Here is a 21427-nt window from a genome sequence, read left to right on the forward strand (position 1 = left end):
TTTTGGACAAATCTTGAGTCATTTTGGTTAAATTTTGAGTTATTTTGGATTAATCTTCTGTCTTTTTGGAAAAGTTTGGTGTAATTTTGGGCAAATTAGGAGTAATTCTGGATGAGTTTCAAGTCATTCTGGACTGATCTTGGCTCAGTTTGGACAAGCTTGAAGTTATCTTGGACTAATTTTGAGTCTTTTTAGAAAGGTTTGGGATAATTTTGGACAAATTTTGAGTAATTTTGGATGAGTTTCAAGTCATTCTGGTCTAATCTTTAGTCGTTTTGGACAAGCTTGGAGTATTTTGGACTAATCTCAAGTCTTTCTGTAAAGTTTTGGGGTAATTTTGAACACACTTTGAACAAATCTTAAGTCATTTTGGTCAAATTTGGAGTCACTCTAGATGAGGTTCAAGTCATTATTATATTTTCTTGGCCTCTATTGAGCCTAATGAGACAGCAGCAGTTGTTTATGTTCATTTGAAAAGCAGCACTGGGTTCTTACTTGTGTCATTTTCTATCATTTACCAGCAGCTGTTATAAAGTTCTCTTATCTACATGCTGCTTTGCAGGGTGAACAGGATTTAGTGGAGCCGCCTATTCTCCCATGTTGCTCTGTGGTCCTGGAAAAAACTTTGAAAACACAAATATAACTTCATGTTTTTGCCTCATTTGACATAGTTCAAGCAAAAGATGTGAAACTGAAGAGAAACTGCTGCTCCAGAGCTCATTCTGTTTTGCTTATCTGGTTGTTTTAATAAACTTTACCTCTTTATTTATGACTTTTGTTTTCTAAATTTATGTTATTTTTCTAAGAATTGTTCTTCTCATGTTGTCTTATTGTTAGTGCACAGAACAGTCACTTTGAACTTCACTGTACAGACTTTATGTGACAAATAAAAACTCTGGAGTCATACTTTGCTTGATTTTATGATCTTTTTAACTTCATAACGGTGTAACTTCTTCACCAGATCTATCTTGAAGAAGAGAATTTAATGTGAAGAGGCTGCTTGGTTAAATAAAAGTTAAATAAATAAAATAGAAGTGGAAACACTTCAGCATCCAGTGCAGCACAAATGATAAAAATAACAAAACAAGACGCAGCAGAGAGAATATTCTCCACCAGTAATCTGCAAACAAAGCAGGTTTAGTTGCCAAACCTTAATAACAGAGTTGTGCTGTTATAAAATACAAATAATGTGCATTATTGCTTTATTTAAATGAGGAGTAATTCTTGTTTTGGAAGAAAATGTTCCTGCCAATAGAAGCACCAGAGACTCGGTTTGTTGCTGATTTGGCATCAGAGTGACTCAGAAGAGAAACATCACAAATAAAAACGTCCTGATTTGATCCAGATTTCTCCAGAGCTACTGATTGTTGGTCTCTTGCTGTGCCGCTTCACGTAAACAGTCCAGCTAATCCAGGATTAGAACTGATGTCAGTCTTCTTTCTGTCTGAAGACACTGAGGAGGTTCACTGTAGTTGTAGAAACAGAGCAGCTAAAATGTCTAAAACCTCGTTGTTCACAAAGCAAATGTGTTTTGAAAGTAAAGAAATAAAGACGGATCAGAGCAAACAGAAACCCTGTTAGCTCTAAATGTTGTGCGTCTATCCCTTTGTGTTAACTCAAGTCATTTTGGACAAATTTTGAGTCATTTGGACAAATTTGGAGCAATTTTGGAAAAATCTTGAGCTATTTTGAACAAATCTTGAGTGATTCTGTACAAATTTTGAGTCATTTTGACCAATCCTGAGTCATTTTGAACAAATCTTGAGTCATCTTGGACAAATTTGGAGTTATTTTGGGCAAATCTTTAGTCTCTTTGGACAAATCTTGACTCATTTTGGACAAATTTGGAGCTATTTTGTACTAGTCTTGAGCCATTTTGGAAGGATTTGATGTGATTTTGGGGTAACACATTTGGTAACAATCAAGGAGGAAACAACTGATGAGGATTTGCTGAAGTCTAACATGCTGGTAGGAACAGAAGTTTTCTGACTGATGGAAATGTTGTGGTTTCATCTGGATGACTGACTGTTGTGGTTGGGATGTTCCTGCTAAATGTTGTTGCTGTTCTTTTGTTGTTGTTGTTGTGGTCCGTGAATGTTAGCTATTGTGTTTTCCTGAACACAATAGGAAGAAACTCATGGATGAAAAACGATCATGTCAGAGTGAATCAATCTGAATGAGATGAACACAAAAGAGACAGCCGTGAACCAAAGTTTCCATCCCCTAATAAAGATCATGTATATCATGTCAGTCTTGAGTCTCCAGTGACTCCTACAGTATAACTCTAAATTTTCTTGGATGGAATCATTGAAACACACAAATCTTTGTCACAAAAAAACAATCATGAACTTTGGTTGCTTTACAGATTATTTAAAGGTCTTCTGGATATAAAACAAAAATCTGATGGGTCAAAAACACATGCAGCAACTTATCAGTTTTGGTGAAATTTTCTTAGTTTCATGGCCTCTTAGCTTCTTGTGAGTGATTACAAATGACAGCAGATGATTTTGAACTGATTTAAGTAGAACCTGTTAGATCCACTCATTAGACTCAAACTACAGTGGGAAAGTCTGAGGAGCTCAACAAAGATAAGAAAAACCAACGGATTTGAATAATTCAAGAAAGTCACTTGGAGTATTTTTTTTCTAATTTGTCTGCATTTATTCTCATTGTTTAACTCCACAAAAGAGGTGTCAACATTTTATGAGATAGATGCATATTTTAGTCTTGCAGCCACATATTTTAATATTTAGTGCATGTGTGTGACCATCACCAGCCCTCCCTGAAAACTAAGCTGACATTCTTTATTACAATTCCCCATTATGAGCCAGGGAGGGCAGTGCTACACCTCAGTGATGTGCAGGGAAAACAAAGGCTGGACAGGACAAGACAGGACGGTGCTATTACAAGTGAAGAGTAACAGCTGCTGTGTTATTCCCAACTACATTCTACTTCTAGAAGCAGAACCTTAAAGCTCCACTCAAGTCTGCTGCTGATCACATGGACAAAGAAAAGGCCTTCTGTAGGAAAGTTCTGTGGTCGATGGAAGAAAACCTGAAGGTGAGGCCTTTAACCCCAAGAACACCAAACCTACCTACCATCCAGCATGGAGGTGGCTGTATCATGCTCTGGGGCTTTGTAGAAGTGCTTCTGGACTGGTTTCAGACTGTATGTTGGACTGGTTCTGAACTTTCTTGGGACTGGTTTGTGTGTGGTTTCAGTCTTGGTTCTCCTGGTTTTGGATGTGATTTAAAATTGGTTTAGGATTTATTTTACTCTGGATCTGGTCCTTAATGAGGACCGGTTTCAGAATGTCATGGGTTGGTCTAGAAATTTTTTTTAGGAGTAGTTTAGGTTTGGTTTTGGTCCAGATTTTGTACTGGTTTTTGCCTGGTTTCAGACCGTTTCTAAAAGTGGTTTCAGTGTTGGTTTAGGACTGGTTGATTTTGGTCCTGGCTTAAAAAAATATGTAGGACTGCTTTCAGATTGTGTTGGGTCTTTTTTATAAGCCCAAGAACACCAAACCTACCATCAAGTAAATGTAAAAGAAATGTCATCAGTTCAACACAATTCTTCTATTCCTAAGAAGTCAATCAGACACCCTTCAGTAAAAATCACATTTTTTTTTACTTAGTTAAAATGTCCACATGGTGTTTTAGAAGATATTTAAAGAGCAAAATAAGCAGTAATGGCTGACTTTATGGGTTGTCTGCTTAATAAACAACAGAAACTAATCCTGCTAGCTTACAACTTTAGTCATTTTGGACAATTCTTTATTAATGTTGGACAAACATTTGAGTTCTTTGAGAAGTATTTTAGAAGGCTGGATCTTTTTGGATAATTTTGGGGTCATTCTGGGCAAATTCTGAGTATTTTTTTATGAGTTTCAACTCATTTCGGACAATTTTTGATTCATCTGAATTATTTTGGACAAGTTTGAGTCTTTTTGGACATTTCTTGGGTCATATCAGGCAAATTTTAAGTAATTTTTGACAAGTTTAAAGTGTTTTTGGACAATCTTGAGTAATTTTAAAGAGAGTTTGAGTGACTGGTTGGTCAAACTAAACATCACTATAAACCAAACTTTGGTACCAATAATTTTGGGCTTGGAGGTTTCAAACTATGTAGAAATCCTCTCACACAGCACTTGTCGATATTCTGCCCAGTTGGACACGATGTGACAAATACATGACCCTTATCAGGTCTGGACAGAGGTCACAGCTTTCCACTTCTTCAGGAAACACCTGTCTGCTTTCACACAAACACTAAAACGGGCCAGGAAAGATTTGTGAACACGTATCGGAAAGAAAGCATCCTTGCCTTCTGTCCCACGGTGTAATTTCCACTGGTTTGAGTTCAAAGTGTGAAACAGGGAACTGGAAGGAGCCCAGGATAAATATATATACCAGCAGGTCTGGTGTGAACTCAGAAATATGTGAACTTTACTGAAGAATCTAATCTTACCCAACAAATCAACTATTTAGGCCACAAGAACACCAGCAGACAAGATCTCAACCCCATGATACAGTAAGAAAACAGAAGGGTTTTGAAATGTTGAAGTCAAGTTCAGACAAACAGCAGAATTCAACCCAAACAGGTCACAAACAGTTTGAAATCTAAATACTTTTTGTATTGTTGTATTATTTTACTTGTAATTGGTGCCAAAAGATAATTCTGTGTTCAGGTTTGTGAGAAGAAAGCGCCTGGTTCTAGTTTACTGAACAGGAACAACAGTTCAGCACCAACACTAACCAAAACATCAGCTCCAGGAGTCTCTAAAACTCTAGACTCACAGCTGGAGAAAACAAAAGATGCTTCATGTCAGATGTGACTACAGGTGTTTGGAGGTTTTCTGGGTAAAACCACAAACAGACGTCACTTTGGTTTGGTGAAAAAAAATCCCCAGAGAAACATGCAGCTCATGTTTCTGGTGAATATGAAGCGACGTTTTCAGGACAAACAGCGACACGACGACACGTCAGGACGAACATTCATGACAGAGGAAATTCAGAGAATAAAACAGGAATGAATTCATTCACCTGAATCAGACGCTGCAGGTTCAGCAGGAAAACAAACACAGAGGCAATAAAACCCAACGGGGATGTTTGGTTTTGACGCAAGATAATAAGAAAACATTAATAAAAAAACATTTATTTCAGCTTATAATGGTAGTTTTTTTTAATCACAAACAAGTATGGCAGTGACTAAATTTTAAGGTAAAGACTTTAAATAAACTTGGTTTCTAGTTATCTTTTGCTTTTATTACAACCCCCATGATGTAAATAAAATATCTGAAGTTTATGGCTGAATTTCTTGTTACAAACCAGATTAGACTTTTACCGTCTGTTGGTAGTTTATGCTAACTGGTAATTTAATATTAATTCTGCATCATCAGACAGTCACACTACCTCAAAAAAAGAAAGAAAAAGAGGAAACAATGAGACAGAAGCAAAAAGAAACATCAGCACCGTGTTCCTTTCTGTTTCCAATTAAATCGCTCAATTTAAACTGTTCCTCTGAAGCTTCTTGATTTTTCGTTTTCTCATTCCACCATCAATTTAATTTCATTTTTGAAACATCCAATCATGAGCTTTAAATAGAAACATGAAAGCAGGTGAATAATAAAGAGCCTACTTCCACTAAAACAGCTCTGAGAGCGTTAGGCTAAAAGCTAATAGCAGTGGTTAAGTGGCATGTTAGCTTAACTGTTAGCACCAAACTGGAAGTTGATGCTGATCATCAGTGAAGCAGGTGTTTAGTTATCAACACAGGTGATCCTGAGGAGGACAGAAATGGTTTTATCAAATCTTATAGCGATCAGCAGATATGGAGACATTTCATTCAAAACCACCAAAATGAACCCAGTGACGGCTGTAAATCCCCAAACAGAAACATATTGATTTGCACAATGATTAGTTTTTCAAAATTCAGACCACAGTTGTTTCAGCCTGGATCACTTTACATCGCTAAAATCACTTATTTGCCATTTCTTATTTAAACTGATTCTTTATGCTGTTTTTTTCTTAATTCTGGGTGAGTTTCAAGTCATTTTGGATGACCTTAGAATTATTTTGACCAAATCTTGAGACTTTTTGGGAAGTTTTGAGGTGATTTTCAAAAGAACTTGAGAAATTTTGGATGAGTATCAAGTCATTTCAGACTAATCTTAAGTCATTTTGATCAAATTTGGAGCTATTTTGGAGACACCATGAGTGCTTTTGGAAAGTTTTGGGTTGTTTTGGACAAATCTTGAGTCATTTTGGTCAAATATTGCATCATTTCTTCATATTTGGAGTTATTTTGGACACGTTTCAAACTAATTTGGACATATCTTGAGTCATTTTGGACAAATTTGGAGTTATATTGACTAATCTTTAGTCATTTTGGTCAAATCTTGTGCTATTTTGGACTAAACTTCAGTCCCTTTGAAAAGTTTTGGGGTTGATTTTGGAACAATTTGGAGTCATTCTGGATGAGCTTCAAGTCATTTAGAAAAAAATCTTGCTCCATTTTGGTCAAATTTGAAGTCATTTTGGTGAAATTCAAAGTTATTTTGGACTAATCTTGAGTAATTCAGAACGTTTTGGGGTGATTCTGGACACAATGGAGTAATTCTGGATGAGTTTCAGGTCATTTTTATAGTTTCTTGGCCTCTATTGAGCCTAATGAGACAGCAGCGCTGGTTTATGTTCATTTGAAAAGCAGCACTGGGTTCTTACCTACTGGGGTCTATCATTTACCAGCAGCAGTTACAAAATATTGAGGTAGACAGAAATGGTTTTACCAAATTGTATGACGATCAGTACAACAGATATGGAGAGATTTCATTCAAACCACCAATATGAACCCAGTGACGGCTGTAAATCCCCAAATAGAAACATACTCATTTGCCCAGTGGTTGGTTTTTCAAAATGTATACGACAGTTCTTTCACTCTGCATGGCTAAATCATTTATTTGCCATTTCTTTTTTACTTAAATTGACTCTTTTTGGTGGTTTTTCCTTTAATTTATCACATTTCTGTAGCCGAGTCCCCCCAACATAACAAGGACATCTGACAAAACTTTACTTCACTTCAATAAAAAGTTACAGCAGAAACAACAAAAAGCATGATCTGTTTTTCATTTTTGGCCTCCATTCTCTCACAGCTGGTTACTTTCAAATTATGTAGTAAAGCTTCTAACAACAAAAGGGAAAAGAAAGGAAAGCGCAACACTTTATTGTGAAGTGCTGACCTCATTCTGGTTGATTTACGACATATTTCATCTGGAAAATGACTCTCAGCTCAGCAGCACTGAGTGTGTTTAAACCGATGCATGAGGCCGATATTAACTAATTGCTTGTATTAAACAGCAACCACTTGCTAAATAAACCCTCAGCTGAAGTACAGTGAGAACAAAATAACAGTAAATTACTTCTTGCGTTCGCTGTGTTGAGGGGAAGCCAGAGAATTGTGACGACCATGAAGAGAGCATTAAAAAGTCATTAGCTTGAAGAAAAATGGTCCGTAAATAACGAAAACCTGCCACAGAGAAAAGGTGCTTATTAGTAAGAGAGCTGTTAGTCCAAACTGGTCTTTAGCTTCCTGGCAGCATCATACAGAGAAACCAGAACACATTTATTCTGTCAAACACATCTGAATGAAGTTTAAACTGATCTGGAGATACTCAGATATTCCCCACGTACAGATCAGTGGTTTAATGGAGGTTTATTGTTGGAATCTGGACCTCAGTGACTGGTTTTTATTCAATCAGGTCAATTTGCAAGTAAAGTAAGAAGTCTTCCTGAGCAAATTCACCTCATTAGACCGAAATGAAATACTGCTGATGGCCAATCAGTGATGCCAAATTCACATTCTGCTCCCATACTATCGGCTCTGTGGGGTTCTACTTTGGTTCAGAAGTGATTTGAGCTAAATGCTAATGTTTGCATGCTAACAAGTTGATACCAAGTTCATCATCTATGAATTTACCTTCAAGTACAGCTGGAATCAAATCGAATAGTTTGAGTATTGCTGGTATTTCACGAAAGTGGCAAAAAACTGCAGTTCCTCAAGTGACCACTAGAGGCTGATTCACAATCCCCAGAAACCTCCATGTTAAAATATCTACGTTTACAGCAGAAATAAACATGTTTATAGCCCGGAATGAAAACAGTTTTGGTCTCTAGAGCTAATTTTCACCTGCATTAGAACGACACAAAGGATAAATTAGTATGTAAATGACCCGTTTCTATTATAATAATACTTAAAGTTGTGCATAATGGAGAATGTGGCCACTTTTAGGGACAAAAGGGAGTCACAATAAATAGAAAAAAATCAAAAGAAAGCTGCAATATATGAAACATTTATAGTAAATGCAAATAAACATCTGACTCCTTAAACTCTGAGGTATAAAAACAAACCACATCCATGTTGAGATTCGAACAAAGAATATGCTCTCGGTTTCGGATCACTTTTCATAACATCTTTATTGAATTTGTGTCTCAGTTTTAAACATATTTACAGATAGTTTAACTTTATTTTTTTTAAATTTTTTTTTAGTTCAGTAAAAATACAAATACAGAACACTCAGTTTTCAAAATCACTCCCAGCGACTCGACGGCCGCCCAGGTTTCGCCTCCTTATAGAGAGGTGGTGATGATGTCAGAGTGACGTCAGAGAGTGGGGGGAGGGGCCAAGCCGGGACGGTACTGCATGGATGGACCGTTAGTAATGAAATAATGACTTCAGGAGAGAAGATTGTGGATGGATGATGGAGGAAATAAAAACATCTTCAAAGGAGTCACCAGGAAGAAAATTTAGAGGTTCCTTGAAACTTAAATAAAAAAACTGAGCATCAATAATCACAGTTTGGGCTGACTTAACTTGAACTTGACCCGACTCTTGGTCGGAGCTATATATAAAAAAAAAAAAAAACAACTAACAAATTGCCACGGAGTCAAAATTTAAGACATTTATCAATTCTCTGCAACTGCTAATTTCAAGACTTCCCAACAAGATGCTTAAATATAAACTTAAAACCTCTTTATATTTATCTGTCAACTATGGTTTAACAATGTTGCATCAACTACCACCAATTGTTTGTTTCCATTCCTGCTCTAATTGATGTTCATCAGGTAAAATCTTGAGCATTTAATAACCAGATTGGATATGTATCGCAGATATCCGTAATTTAGTTCTTCCTAGTCAAAAAGAACATTTTTCTATGTCCACATCATCATTCTTTGAGGATGAACAAGATTTCTATGATTAAAGTCTGACTAGTCGTAATTTCAGTTTAAGATATCCCCAATTAAAGTCAAGGTATCTTGCCTTTAAGTCCATTCAAGATATCTTCAATTAAAGTCCATTCAGGGTATTATCAATAAAATTCAATTGAAGATATCTTCAATAAAGTTCATTCAAGATATCTTCAAAGTCTGTTCAAGATATCTTCAGTAAAACTCCATTCAAGATATCAAAAGACGCAATCCAGCATTTCAGGTTTAACAGCATGTTCGGAATTAATGTTACTATTTAAAGAATTCACCTTTTAAATTGTTTATCACTCTCAAAATTTTATCAGACGTAGCTGAAAAGAAATTCACTTGAGTTTGTGAAAAATGCGTTCGATCTTTATCCTTTTGCGATACATTAAAACTAGTCAGAGAGATCTTGTAGATACCTTAAACTGGAATTTCGACACATCCAAACAGACTATTACAGAAATTTTCATGGCTTTGACTCAGCAAAATGGCGTCGCCAATGTCTGGAGTTCTGTAAGAAGCTACAACAAGTGAAAGTTGAAGGACGGTTGAAATTGCAACCAGGCTAAAAACCCAACACCCAGACTTTGTCAATGGTCAACAAGTGTGTCTGGGAATGAAAAAAATGGACAAAAATGTGTAAAATTTGTTAAAGTCTCAGATTCCACAAACTTTTCGCTGATGAGCTTTTCCTATTTAAAGGCGTTGTCCAACATGGTAGATGTTTAATTTTGAAATGCTTTGTTGGATCGATAATCAAGAGCTCCGCAAAGACACAAGATATCTGGAACTACTACTTCAACCAGACAAAACCAGATTACAGATACCTGTCATTCTAACTGGTCAGTGCGTTGTTTTATTTCTGTGAAATTCTAATTAGTCACAGTGAAATTACGGTCAGAAAATGTGTTGTTAGTCATATCTGTGTACGTTTAGCTCCAGATGGTCAAACTTGGCTACAAATGTTAAATCAGCTGGTTAGTTCACTCAGTTTTGGTCAAAAGTGGGAGTAAAAGAAGCAGAATTTTAGAATATAACAATTTTTGAAAGAAGTTTTGATTCACGTGGCAGTAAACAAAACGTCAAAGTCTTTTTTTTTCATCCTTGGAGCCTTTTGTCAGTTTCGTTTTCACACCATAGCGTCGACCTTTATGTTTGAGCAAACAAGAAAATAAGAAAAGGGAATTTACGTCACGGTGACGCATCACAAACACAAAGCGGTGAAACAGCAAAACATTCGACAAAAAGGCTCGACAAGAAGTCAGAAACTAACAGTCGCATATTAAAAACAACTGTTCAACTTTCTCACCTCGATTAAAATCATTTTGCGTCAAACTCTTCTGGTTTCTTCTACCTAAACCAGCCTGTTGATATGCAGAATTTGGACACAAAATGAATGTCTTAGAAAATATATAGAAGTCTCTCTCAGCCCATTATTTAGATTGCTGGCTAAAAATCTTGGCTGAGTCCCGAATAAGGTCTATTCGACTGACTGGAAATAAGAAATAAACTGAAAAGCATTTGATTCATATGAATAACGGACAACAGTTTTAAAGAAATAGCAAAATATGACTGAATTTGTAAAAAAAAAAAAAAACACGATTTAAAAACCATTTTTTAGATGTTATTTTATAACATCGGGACACTCAAAGATGATTTTCCTTCATTAAACATCACAGCCTGCCTCTGATATGGTTCATTCAGCTGAGAAACAACATTAAAGTTGACGCTGAATTATTAAAATTAGACTCCTAGCATCTTTATACCATCTAAGACTGACTGTTGCTGCTTTTAGCTTCATGTGAGAACAAATCTGGGAACAAAATCTGGTCCTTGGTCCATAACTTTCATTATGTTTCCATATTTATATGATATTTTATGGATGATTTTGATTTGTTGTCGTTTTCCTGCTGCCATATTTTGGGACTTTTCGATTAATCCGTTGAAGCAAATCAAACGTTTAAACTCTCGAGCCAAACTGACCAAGAAGAACGAGAAACAACAAACTCTTGATATGTTCCAGGACACAGAGCGATGTGATTATTCGGACTTTTTATCATTTCTAAAGCCTCAGCAGAGGATTTGCATCGGAAATGTGTAAAAACAGGCTAAATAAGCTTTAATTTGTTGCTCCCAGATCTCAGTTTGGTGAATTTAAAATCAGTATTTTGAAGCTTCAGTCTGGACAGTAGCTGCTTGGAAATCTGCAGTAAATTCAACAGGTAAATGGACTTTCAGGGAGTGGATTCCAACGATAAGTTCATTTCTAAGTGATAAACAAAACTTTTACATTATTTTAGAGTCTTGTAGGAACCGTGAGACTGAAGGCCTCCAGGTTTTTGGACTTTTTATGGAAGCAGAGGGTAAAATAGATGACAGAAGCTTGAAAAATTAACGGCAGAAGTAGAAAAAAAGTGAAAATGATGAGTTAATGCAAAAGTAAAGTGGCACCTGATGATGTGTGGCGGGTTAACGGAGCTCAGCAGTGAGACACGAGAAGGCCTTCGTTTATTCAGTGCTACACCTCGACTGTCCTCGTCTTCATAGTCTTTTCCATACAAAGTGCACAAACAAAATGATTTACAGCAGGGGGTTGTTTCTTCTCAACCGCCACACAAACACAGACTGTCACAGAAGCACGGTCGCCTTGTTGTCTCAAAACCTGAAAACAATTGGACTCATGGAGAAAAAAAAATAAAGGCGAAGGGGAAACGAGAGGACAGGAGATCTGAGAGAGGAAACGATGAAGTAAAAAAGCAGCATCCAGTCAAGTAGCAGCAGAAGGGCTGATGAGGAGGCCTGCTGGAGTCTTTACCCATCCACTCACGATGGTCTGAAAACTGAGGATCAGAGGAGGTGAGGTCCGTTCCCGTCCCTCACAACGACAACGATCCGCTAAAAGTTCCAGGAGAAAGTTCGTCTGGTGGAGATTAAACTGGGCTCAGGTCGGGGAGAAGAAGAAGAAGAAGCGAAGGGCTTTGATTCAACCCTGTGTCCCCATCTGTCCAAAACAAAAACCACAAAAAAAAAAAACCCACATCTCATCAACAGACCCTGTAAAGTCCTCACGTCTGTCTGTCTGCCTGGAAAAGAAAAAATAAATCCATCAGCACAGTGTCAAACTGTGGTGTCAAACGAAATAATCCTTCACCAAATCCCATCACGACTCTGTTAGGGAGCAAAGTTTGGTCAAATGAACACTAAAAATAACAGAAGAAACTAATCGAGCCTCTGGTTTGGAGCTCCGTCCGTCCGTCGGAGAAAAAGAGTGGATTGGAGCCAAACGTGAGGCGGCACACCCACCGTCGGTCCTTCTGGTTTCAGCAGAGAAGAGTCAGGAAGTAAAACGGAAAGAAGAGAGTGGGCCTCTCGCTCTGCAGGGATCTGAGCTGCAGTTCAGAAGCAGTGGAGAGTCTGGATGGAAGTTTGTCCGGTGTCGGTGGGTGCGTTTGTTTTGTTTAATCTTCATATGGGCAGGCGGGTGGCGCCCCCTGGTGCTGTGGTGGGGACGGTCCGGTCCGTCTACCGCTGAGCCGGCTCGCTGCCCGGCAGGGTGATGTTGCCGAGGTGGAGCACCGGCAGAGCGTGGGCCTCCGTGTTGAACACCCAACTCTCCAACGGCATCAGGTCGTCGCTGGAGAACAACAGGTAGAGATACCTGGGGGAGGCGGTGTGGGAGGGAGGTGGGAGGATGAAGGGGAGGGTGAGGAAGAAGAAAGACGTGAGTAAGCTTGTGAAAGAAAGTCTGTAGATCCAAACGTTGAAAATGTGTCTTTTGACGTCATAAACTGGAGCAAACTCTTTTATTTCCTGGTTCAGATTCAGGAACTTAAACCTCTAAACCCCAAAAGCCACCAGCAGGTTTAAAAATCACGTTGTCTTTAATAAATAATCACAATTGCACCATTTCTAACAACAAGAAGCTTTAAAACATCATCGGTTTATCAACTTTCCGACAGTCCTTTAACATATTCGTGAGAGTTCCATTGAGGAAAGGAACCAAATCAGAGCTTAAAGTTGTGAAATTTCATCAAAATCACCTCATTCCACAAATCTCCCTTTAAAACATTTGCTCACATTTGAACAGATTCTGCAAAAAACTAAAAAATCTGTGCTCCTTGGAGTAACAGAAAAGTCATTTAAAGATCTGTAAAAACACGAGCCACTTGCACCACAGTAAATTCTGCAAAACTCAGACTCAGCTGCCAACAGAAAGTCATGGATGATTCGGTTGAACTGCAGGCAGTGTAAACACAGAGCAGAGGGGACACAAGCACAGACACAAATTAAAAATGTAAATAGTTAAGTATCTATAACATGTGAAGACTATTTTTTCCAGGCTTACCTGTGGACATGTTGAGTCCAGGTTTTTAGCATTTTTGTAAAATAAACAATGAAATAAATTCAACTTTTTTTAAATGATATACTGACATTTCTGAGTGTTTTCTGTTGGTAGTTACGATTGTTCTGCTTCTATAGAGATACAGGACTTTAAACTGGACTGAAAAAGTGAGCAAAAATACCCAAATTCTGCTCAGGATTCAGATGTTTAAATCGTTTTTTGTTTAGTCACAGTGCAGGAAAATTGAAAATTTGTTGAAACTTTTCACTATAAAACTTCCAGAAGTGATAAACAAGAACTAGGCTTCTGTTGAGCCCGACGTACGAACAGTTTGCTTCAGGAGGCGACTGTGTTTTCTGGTCAGACGTACAGTTCACGGATGTGGGAGTCCTCGGTTACCTGCACACTGTGTGCCATGTTAGGCTGTTGCTATGGTAACCAGGGCCAGGTGGCTTTGTTATTTGTGGTGCGCTCTGGATGTCATTTGCATCTCATCACAAAAACCGAACCTGATGGAGGTTTTTAGTCGTTTTATTCATAAAGAAGCTTTTTTTTAATCTAGAAAAAAGGCCCAAGATGCTTTTTATTGTTCTTTTTGATGACAGTGGCTTTTTGTTCTAATATCAGTTAATGTCTTGTTCTTTTCTTACTTAAATACATGATGGAGATCAGCTAAGTGTTAGTTTTCTGTCACTTTTATTTCTTCTGTGGACAGATAAAACTCACCAGAAATCAATTCTGCAACAGCCAGACATGACTCATGGGTATTTTCATGATTTCTGCAACTGCTTATTACTTCGTACAGTAAAAACCCTGTTTTCATTCATACACATATGAGTATATATATACAGTTGTGTTCACGAGTTTACATCCCCTGGCAAAATGTGTGAAATATTGCTGTTTTTTTTGTAGAAAACATGTTTGATAACGGAAAAACTTTTCTTACAGGTAGGGTTAATGATCAGACAAAGTTATTTATTGTCACATTATTGTATTTGCTCTGATCATTCATGTTTTCATTGAAGAATGGTTCATATTTCATTCACTCTGCACTGAGCTGTAAGTTTACTCTATAATTTTTCCCGTGTCAAAATGATTTGTATAAAACCTGACGTGTACCTGTTTGATTTTCAGTGTACAAACGTCAGATTTTAAAAGTTGCTCATTGGGTTTGCAGCTCTTTAACTTTGTGATATAAGTCGGAACGCTGCGTCTGTGTGACTGGCAGCCAATCAGAAGCCTGTTCTGCTGCGTTGCTTGGAGGCGACTGGCTGGCAGCCAGCAGGGACGGAGGCTGAGACCAGACAGACACCAAAGGCTGCAGAACGCCTAGGCTCTGAAATGTCATCGCCTCAGAGCTAGCAGCCAGCGTGGCGGCTGACCTTTAACGACTCCAACACCAAAGACAAATTCTACTGGCATTTGATGCTTTGTGGAAGTTAATTTCCGACACATTAAAGTCAAAAACGGAGGGCTGATAAGTAGCTTCATGCTAATACCGGAGGTGACAGGGCAGCCGATAAAACCTGTTTTATGATTGACCTGTCAGGCTGCGACTGACACTGAATTACACATGTACAGTCTAATAACAGGAGCTGCAGTTCACAGAGCTGCCAGCAGAGGGAGCCAGAGAGCTACTTTAGTGTTCTTCACTTCCCCTTCTGGGTCACAGCCTCCTCTTCCTTCATCCATCAGTGATGACGATGTTCCACAGAGGCCAGAGCTGCCCTTCGCATTAATCAGACTTTGGAACATTGCGTAGCTGCAAACAAAGCCTGATGCCGGCCCACTGTGCTGAGAGCAAAGGGGCTCTAATAGAAGGAAATAACAACAGATGGCAGCGCGTTAACCTGTTATTACTTTCTGAACAACATGCCAAGAACACATTAATATCTTCAGAGCACCAAGGAAAGGAAATACTTTGCTGGGGCTAACTCTAAGGGATTCCCACAGACCACAGATTTTGGGTATTATAACTCATATTTACTGCCGCTTTATGACTACAGCTTGATCGATATATTGATTGTCCTGACACAGATTTATCGGCAGTGGTTTATCTTTTATTACTGAGCATAATACTAAAGATTTGCATGTAATTTTGCACATTAGTTTCCTTATTTTTCCATAATTGTAACATATTTGATCTACCCATCTTTCAATCCATGAACAGTATAATCACACTCTATTTGCGTCTATACAGTACTGTCTGCAGCACATGTAGCAGAGCAGACAGTGGTGCAGAGTCAAACTGTGTCGTTATTGTAAGTTGCAGGCAAGTTTGCAAAATATATTGCTAGAAAGGTAGTAAACAAAGATTATTTTTAAACATATATCTAACATATATAAAATAAGATTAGCGAAAAAGTCCATACCAGTATTTATGGTATAGAATAACTTGGCATCGACAGCACATGCAGCAGAGCTAACAGTGGTGCGGAGCCAAGCTTTGCTTTTATCGAAAGTTGCCAACTAGCTTGCAAAATACACTGCTGGAAAGCTGATGAACAAAGTGCTTTTCAAAATAAAACTAACATATATTTAAAGAATATTAGCCAAAACATCGATACCAACATTTCCAATTCCCTTAAACTTGGTACTGACAGCACATGTAGCAGAGCAGATAGTGGCGTGGAGTCAAGCTTTGTCTTGATAGTAAGTTGTTAATTAATTTGAAAAATATACTGCTAAAACGATAAGAAACGATGACTTTTTAATATAAATCTAACATATATAAAGTTTAATATAAGTTTAAGGAAGTATTTCTTACTTCCTTAAACTTGGTATCAACAGCACATGTAGGAGAGCAGACAGTGGTGCGGAGTCAAGCTGTGTGTTTAGAGAAAATTGCTGAAAAAAACTAGTCAAAAAACAATGATGCTTTTTAACCATAAATCCAACATGCATATAAAGAATATTACATGAAATATTGATACCAGTATTTCCTCTTCCCTTAAGCTTGGTATTGACAGCACATGTAGCAGAGCAGACAGTGGTGCGGACTCAAGTTTTGTCTTTACAGTAAGTAAAGTATTGGCTCCAAAATCCAGTATCAGCCAGGCTCTAGTTATAATCTACATCAGCATACATGCTCAACTTTTACTTTTGCAAAGACATTTTATGCTTTTTCTTTTTAACCGAAAAGGTGCAAAGTGTGAACAAGTGCTTATTGTAATCACTTTATCTCTGACGAGTCCCTTCAATCAGCAGTCCCACCACCCACTAAATCACTACATTAATCACAAAGTGATTAATTAATTACAGATGATTTTCAGATCGCGCCAATTAATCAACACATTAGGGATGACTTACTTGAGTGTCTCGGCCAGGAAGAAGCTCTGCTGCACGTCGTCATAGGTTGGATTGGACGAGTAGACGTCCTTCACCCCAGAGAAACCTCCGCTCACCCGGCAGTACTTATCGATGGCCTGGGGGGAGAAAAAACAAGAAAAGATGGATGTAGTGGAAGATTGAGGAAGTTAGGAGTTGAGAAAACAAACAAATGAAGGGCGACAGAGGAGAAAGCGTGCAAATGGTGTGACGGGAACAGATGGAAATAAAAACAGAAAAAGGTAAGAGAAGGAAAGACGGATCAAACGCAGGAGAAGAGAATGGAAAAGGGCAAAGAGAGAAGGTGGGGGAGGGAGGAGAGCAGTTTTAATAAGCTTATAAAAGCATGCTATAATTAATTTCTTTGCTTGTGACAGATTAGAGCGAGTCCTGGGGAGACGTACGGGAAGCAGCGGCTGTACAAAACACGAGGAAAAAAGATTACCACACTGCCTCCCTGCATTTACATTTTATTCTCTAAATACACATTTTTTTTTGTCCTTCCTCCACACAAAGCGGTTTCGTAATGAGGCTACACACTCATTAGCCTCCTGCTACGCTGCATGTGAGGTAGCTGCTGAAACTAAAGTTTGGTTCTCATTGTTCAGGAAAATGACGCGAGATGCTCCGACGTGTTTCCATCTCATTTTTTGGCCGTTTCTTTGCAGACGTGGGCTCTTTTCAGGACAAATTTAAAAACATGCTCGTAGGTGGGCTCCGATGGTGACGTAAATCCCCTTCATCTATTCACTTTCGAGGGTTTTATCGCCGATTCTGCGAGCATGAAAGATCTGACGTCAGCGTGTCAACGGGAACAAAAACCGATAAATGTGGAGGATGGCCAGTCAGAAAACAGCAGAACCTGGAGCATCGAATGGTTTGAAGAATTGTGTACTGTGACTCACAAAAACATACAAGTTAATCAATCCTTAAAGGTGAAAAACAACTTTTTTGACCTTAACAACATTTATCTAGTGCTAATTATGAGCTAGAAGACATTTTATGAGTCAAATAAGCAGTCAATGTGGCAAATTCAGATGTCTGAGGTTTTCTACATAACAAACCAAAAGAACCAGTCCTTACAACTTTCCGTAAAATTAGTCTTTTTCTGAATCGAATATGTATAGTTGAAATACTCCACTAATACAACTCGCCCATGTGAAGCGTAGAGTAGTTTTATGGTCTAACAGAGATGAGTTTTCAAGGGTTTAATCGATGACCGGAGGGGAACTTTAAACATCTTGTGCTGAATTGTCTACAAGTTAGACTATAATGGTTTCAAAGGGGAGAAACACAAGTTGGCCAAGAAGCAAAGAAATCACGATACGGTGCTTTTTAGACAACTGAATGAAAACACGATATCCTGTGGTGAAAATAAATTAAACTTTCTTTATGTACAGTAAATTCTAGTATCACCCACAACATGCACTCCATTTGGAAAGAGTTCCTATAAAACAGCTAGATCTTTTTTAAACTGTAAGGTGTCCCTGGCTCACTTACAAAGAATTTAACTGTAAACAAACAGATGTGAGAGTTCCAAAGTTTTTTGAGCTGAAAAAAATACATATATATACAGGACATAGACAAGTATGTACATCAAGCTGCAAAACAGCTGTTCAAACTGCCACTAGAATGTAAGAGGAACTGATCTTAGCTTGATTTAACATTTTAGCACTTGTCGGAGGTCACTGAGTATCAGATGAGTCTTTGTCATGGTGCCCCTTTTCTATTTGTCACTAGAAGATAAGAGGGAAGTTCTGATTGATCTTAGCTTGATTTAACACTAGCTTTGGTTGGAGGTCATTAAGCCTCAGCAAAGTCTTAGTCATGGTGTCCCCTTTCCATTTGCCACTAGAATGTAAGAGGTAAGAGGGATGTCCTAACTGATTCTAGCTTGATTTACCTCTTTAGCGCTTGTCGGAGGTCATTAAGCCTCAGTGAAGTCTTTGTCATGGTACCCCTTTACTGATAAAACCCCACAACACTCTCTGCTTGCCAACATGGAACTGCTAATAAAGGCTACCTGGTGGTACAAGCAGGTACTACAGATAATCTACAAAACTTGAAGAGTGCGTTATCTAGGAAAATGGTGTCAGATTGGGATTGGATATCGAACGATGCTAAATGCTAAATGACCCAGATCAGATCGGGAGCAAGAAAAACTTGATCCGGACAACTCTAAAATAAAGATGAACAAAAAGACGACTTCTGGAACCTTAGAGCTGAACTACGAAGCAAGTTTTGACAAAACCTAAAGCCTCAGTCAGATGTATCAAATATCTTGAAGATGTTTTCAACTTTCTCTGTTAACCACGGTTTCTTCTTCTTTGCTCAGAATCTGAGCAAAAAGGGGCATTTAAAGCATCCTTTGACTCTTCTTCTCCATAAAATAAAGCACTTGTTCCCTGGTTAAGCCAGTCAACAAAATTTATGACAGTTAAAACTATTTGGTGAAAGGGAGACGCTTGTTGCAGGTGATTCTAATCTCAAACTCTGGATCTGGATAGCTCAAAAGTATAAGTTACAGAGGACATCTAGCAGGTTAAAAGAAAGATACAGAAGTAGCAGCCGTAGACCTGGTGTGACTAGACAGTTGTAACTGAAAGGATAAAGTGACAAAAATCAAATTTTATAGCCCTTATAACCCAGCCTCCGATGACGAAAGTAACATGTGATACAACAACAATAATCATGGAAGGCAGGAAGTGCAAATTCAGGGTAGAATGTTGAACCAGTACATTTTAAATGACAACAAACTGGAAGTGCAGCAGCTCAGGGCTGTAACAGGTGTTGATGTTCACGAGATTACATGTACCGGCAGGTGTGGCATATGGTGTGCTAAATCAGGTGTAGTTAAGCATAAATACCCCGTCAATTTGTGCCAACACCTACATCAGATCGATTATATTCCGTTTTTTTGGGGGTTTCTAATTCTTTCGACAGCTTTCTGCGAGACGAGATGAGATGAATCTCTGCAGTTTCTCATATAAATCACTATAAAATATAATCTTTTTATTGCTTACAAAAGAAAATCTGTTTCATAAAATGCCAGTGTGGACACTAACTTTGTTCTAAACTGCACATTTTGAGAAATGTGATACCAAACTAAATGTGCTTTATGTCACAACATGAACTGTTTCCCTGCAAGTCTCCATCAGGCTGCGATAAAAGGCCTCTTTGTTAATTGATTGTGAGTCTTTATGGTGAGTCCACATGTTCAGGGTTTTGGTCAAATCTTCTGCATCTTAATCAGGTGTTTGACGTTAGTTTTCTGAATCATTCGATGCCTCACAGTGGAGAAAACATGCTGTAACCTCATTAAAAATGCAGCGATCGTCCATCTGGTGACACCCACAGTTCAGTACTACCTGATTCACAATGAGGACTTATTACGGGGAAATTCATAAAAATTCTGGCAGCACGGCGCTCCTGCTCTTATCGACTTTTACTACTAGTGATCGAGAGCGTTATCTTTGTCCTTGTCACAAACACTTCCTCCCTCCATCTCGTCCTCGATTGACCGTTTCATCGTCAGCAGATTTCAGAGGAGTTCGGAGCATAATTCCTGTTATTCACGAGCTGCTGCGCCCCGACGTGCGACTGTCCTTCTCCCGCCACACTGCAGCAGCATCACCCGTTAAGCGTTTCCTAAATTATGTCTGGCCACTTCAATTTAAACACGAGTCACATCAGCAACTCGAACACACAGTCTGGAGAGTGGAGATCTTTCACCGTGTTGAGCCTCGGCGTGGGGAAACTGTACTCATGCATTTAAAACACACGCACGTCTCAGGGCCATCTGTGCTAAATAAATTATCTGATAAAAAGTCCAACTGCAGGAGGAGGAGGAGCGGTGATGCTGCAGCAGCCGACTGAGGACACATTTCACATTACAGCAGCTGGGCTTCACCTTCACGCACGAGCATCGCTGAAGCTGCACACACACCAACAGAAACCCACGGCGTACAGTACGAGCACACACACGCTTAAACACACCGCCTCTGTAGCACAGCTGCATCCATCTGACACACCAAACCGCCCGTTGGTCACGCTTCCTCCGTCCACTGCAGCCGTTAATACCGGCCGGCTTTAATCTGAGTGCGTGAGCAGCTGAGCTTCGAGGCCACGTTTAGAAAAGACCGCAGGTGTTCATGGAAAATGTGTGTCGGTTTCAGGTAAAGAGGCCGATAAAGGACGAGATATTGGTTTGAGGGTGGAGAGAACCTCAAGCACAGGGTGAGAAAATTAAAAATGAATTAAATATCGCACAAAAGGTGAAATACCTGAATCTGTGTTGATAAAAAAACCTTTAAGAACAGACGGAATTCTTACCATTTTTGAGAAAAACCAAGAAAATTTACAATTGAAACTGTAATATTTCATTCTACGTGTCTAATAAACACAAAAACCTAGAACCTCAGTCACAGATATCAGGTATCATGATGGTGGTTTTCAACTTTCTCTTTAGACTCTGAGTGAAAAGGGCTGTTTTTAAAGCATCCTTCCACTCTCC

The 21427-nt window shown here is 38.6% G+C and overlaps 1 protein-coding gene across 3 annotated transcripts in view; it reads right to left on the bottom strand.

Moving 5' to 3' along the window:
• Positions 1-8449: 8449 nt before the first annotated feature.
• The window catches only part of man1a2 (mannosidase, alpha, class 1A, member 2), a 207278-nt gene continuing 194300 nt past the window's right edge, over positions 8450-21427 (bottom strand). For all 3 annotated transcript variants that reach the window (XM_051959126.1, XM_051959128.1, XM_051959127.1), the window contains exons 13-14: positions 16897-17012; positions 8450-12903 (exon numbers count right to left, since the gene is read on the bottom strand). In XM_051959126.1, coding sequence (XP_051815086.1) covers positions 12768-12903; positions 16897-17012 — 252 coding nt within the window. In that variant the 3' untranslated portion in view covers positions 8450-12767. The remainder of the gene's footprint in view (positions 12904-16896; positions 17013-21427) is intronic.

Source organism: Acanthochromis polyacanthus, chromosome 14, assembly GCF_021347895.1.
Source record: "Acanthochromis polyacanthus isolate Apoly-LR-REF ecotype Palm Island chromosome 14, KAUST_Apoly_ChrSc, whole genome shotgun sequence".
Classification (NCBI taxonomy): Eukaryota; Metazoa; Chordata; class Actinopteri; family Pomacentridae; genus Acanthochromis; species Acanthochromis polyacanthus.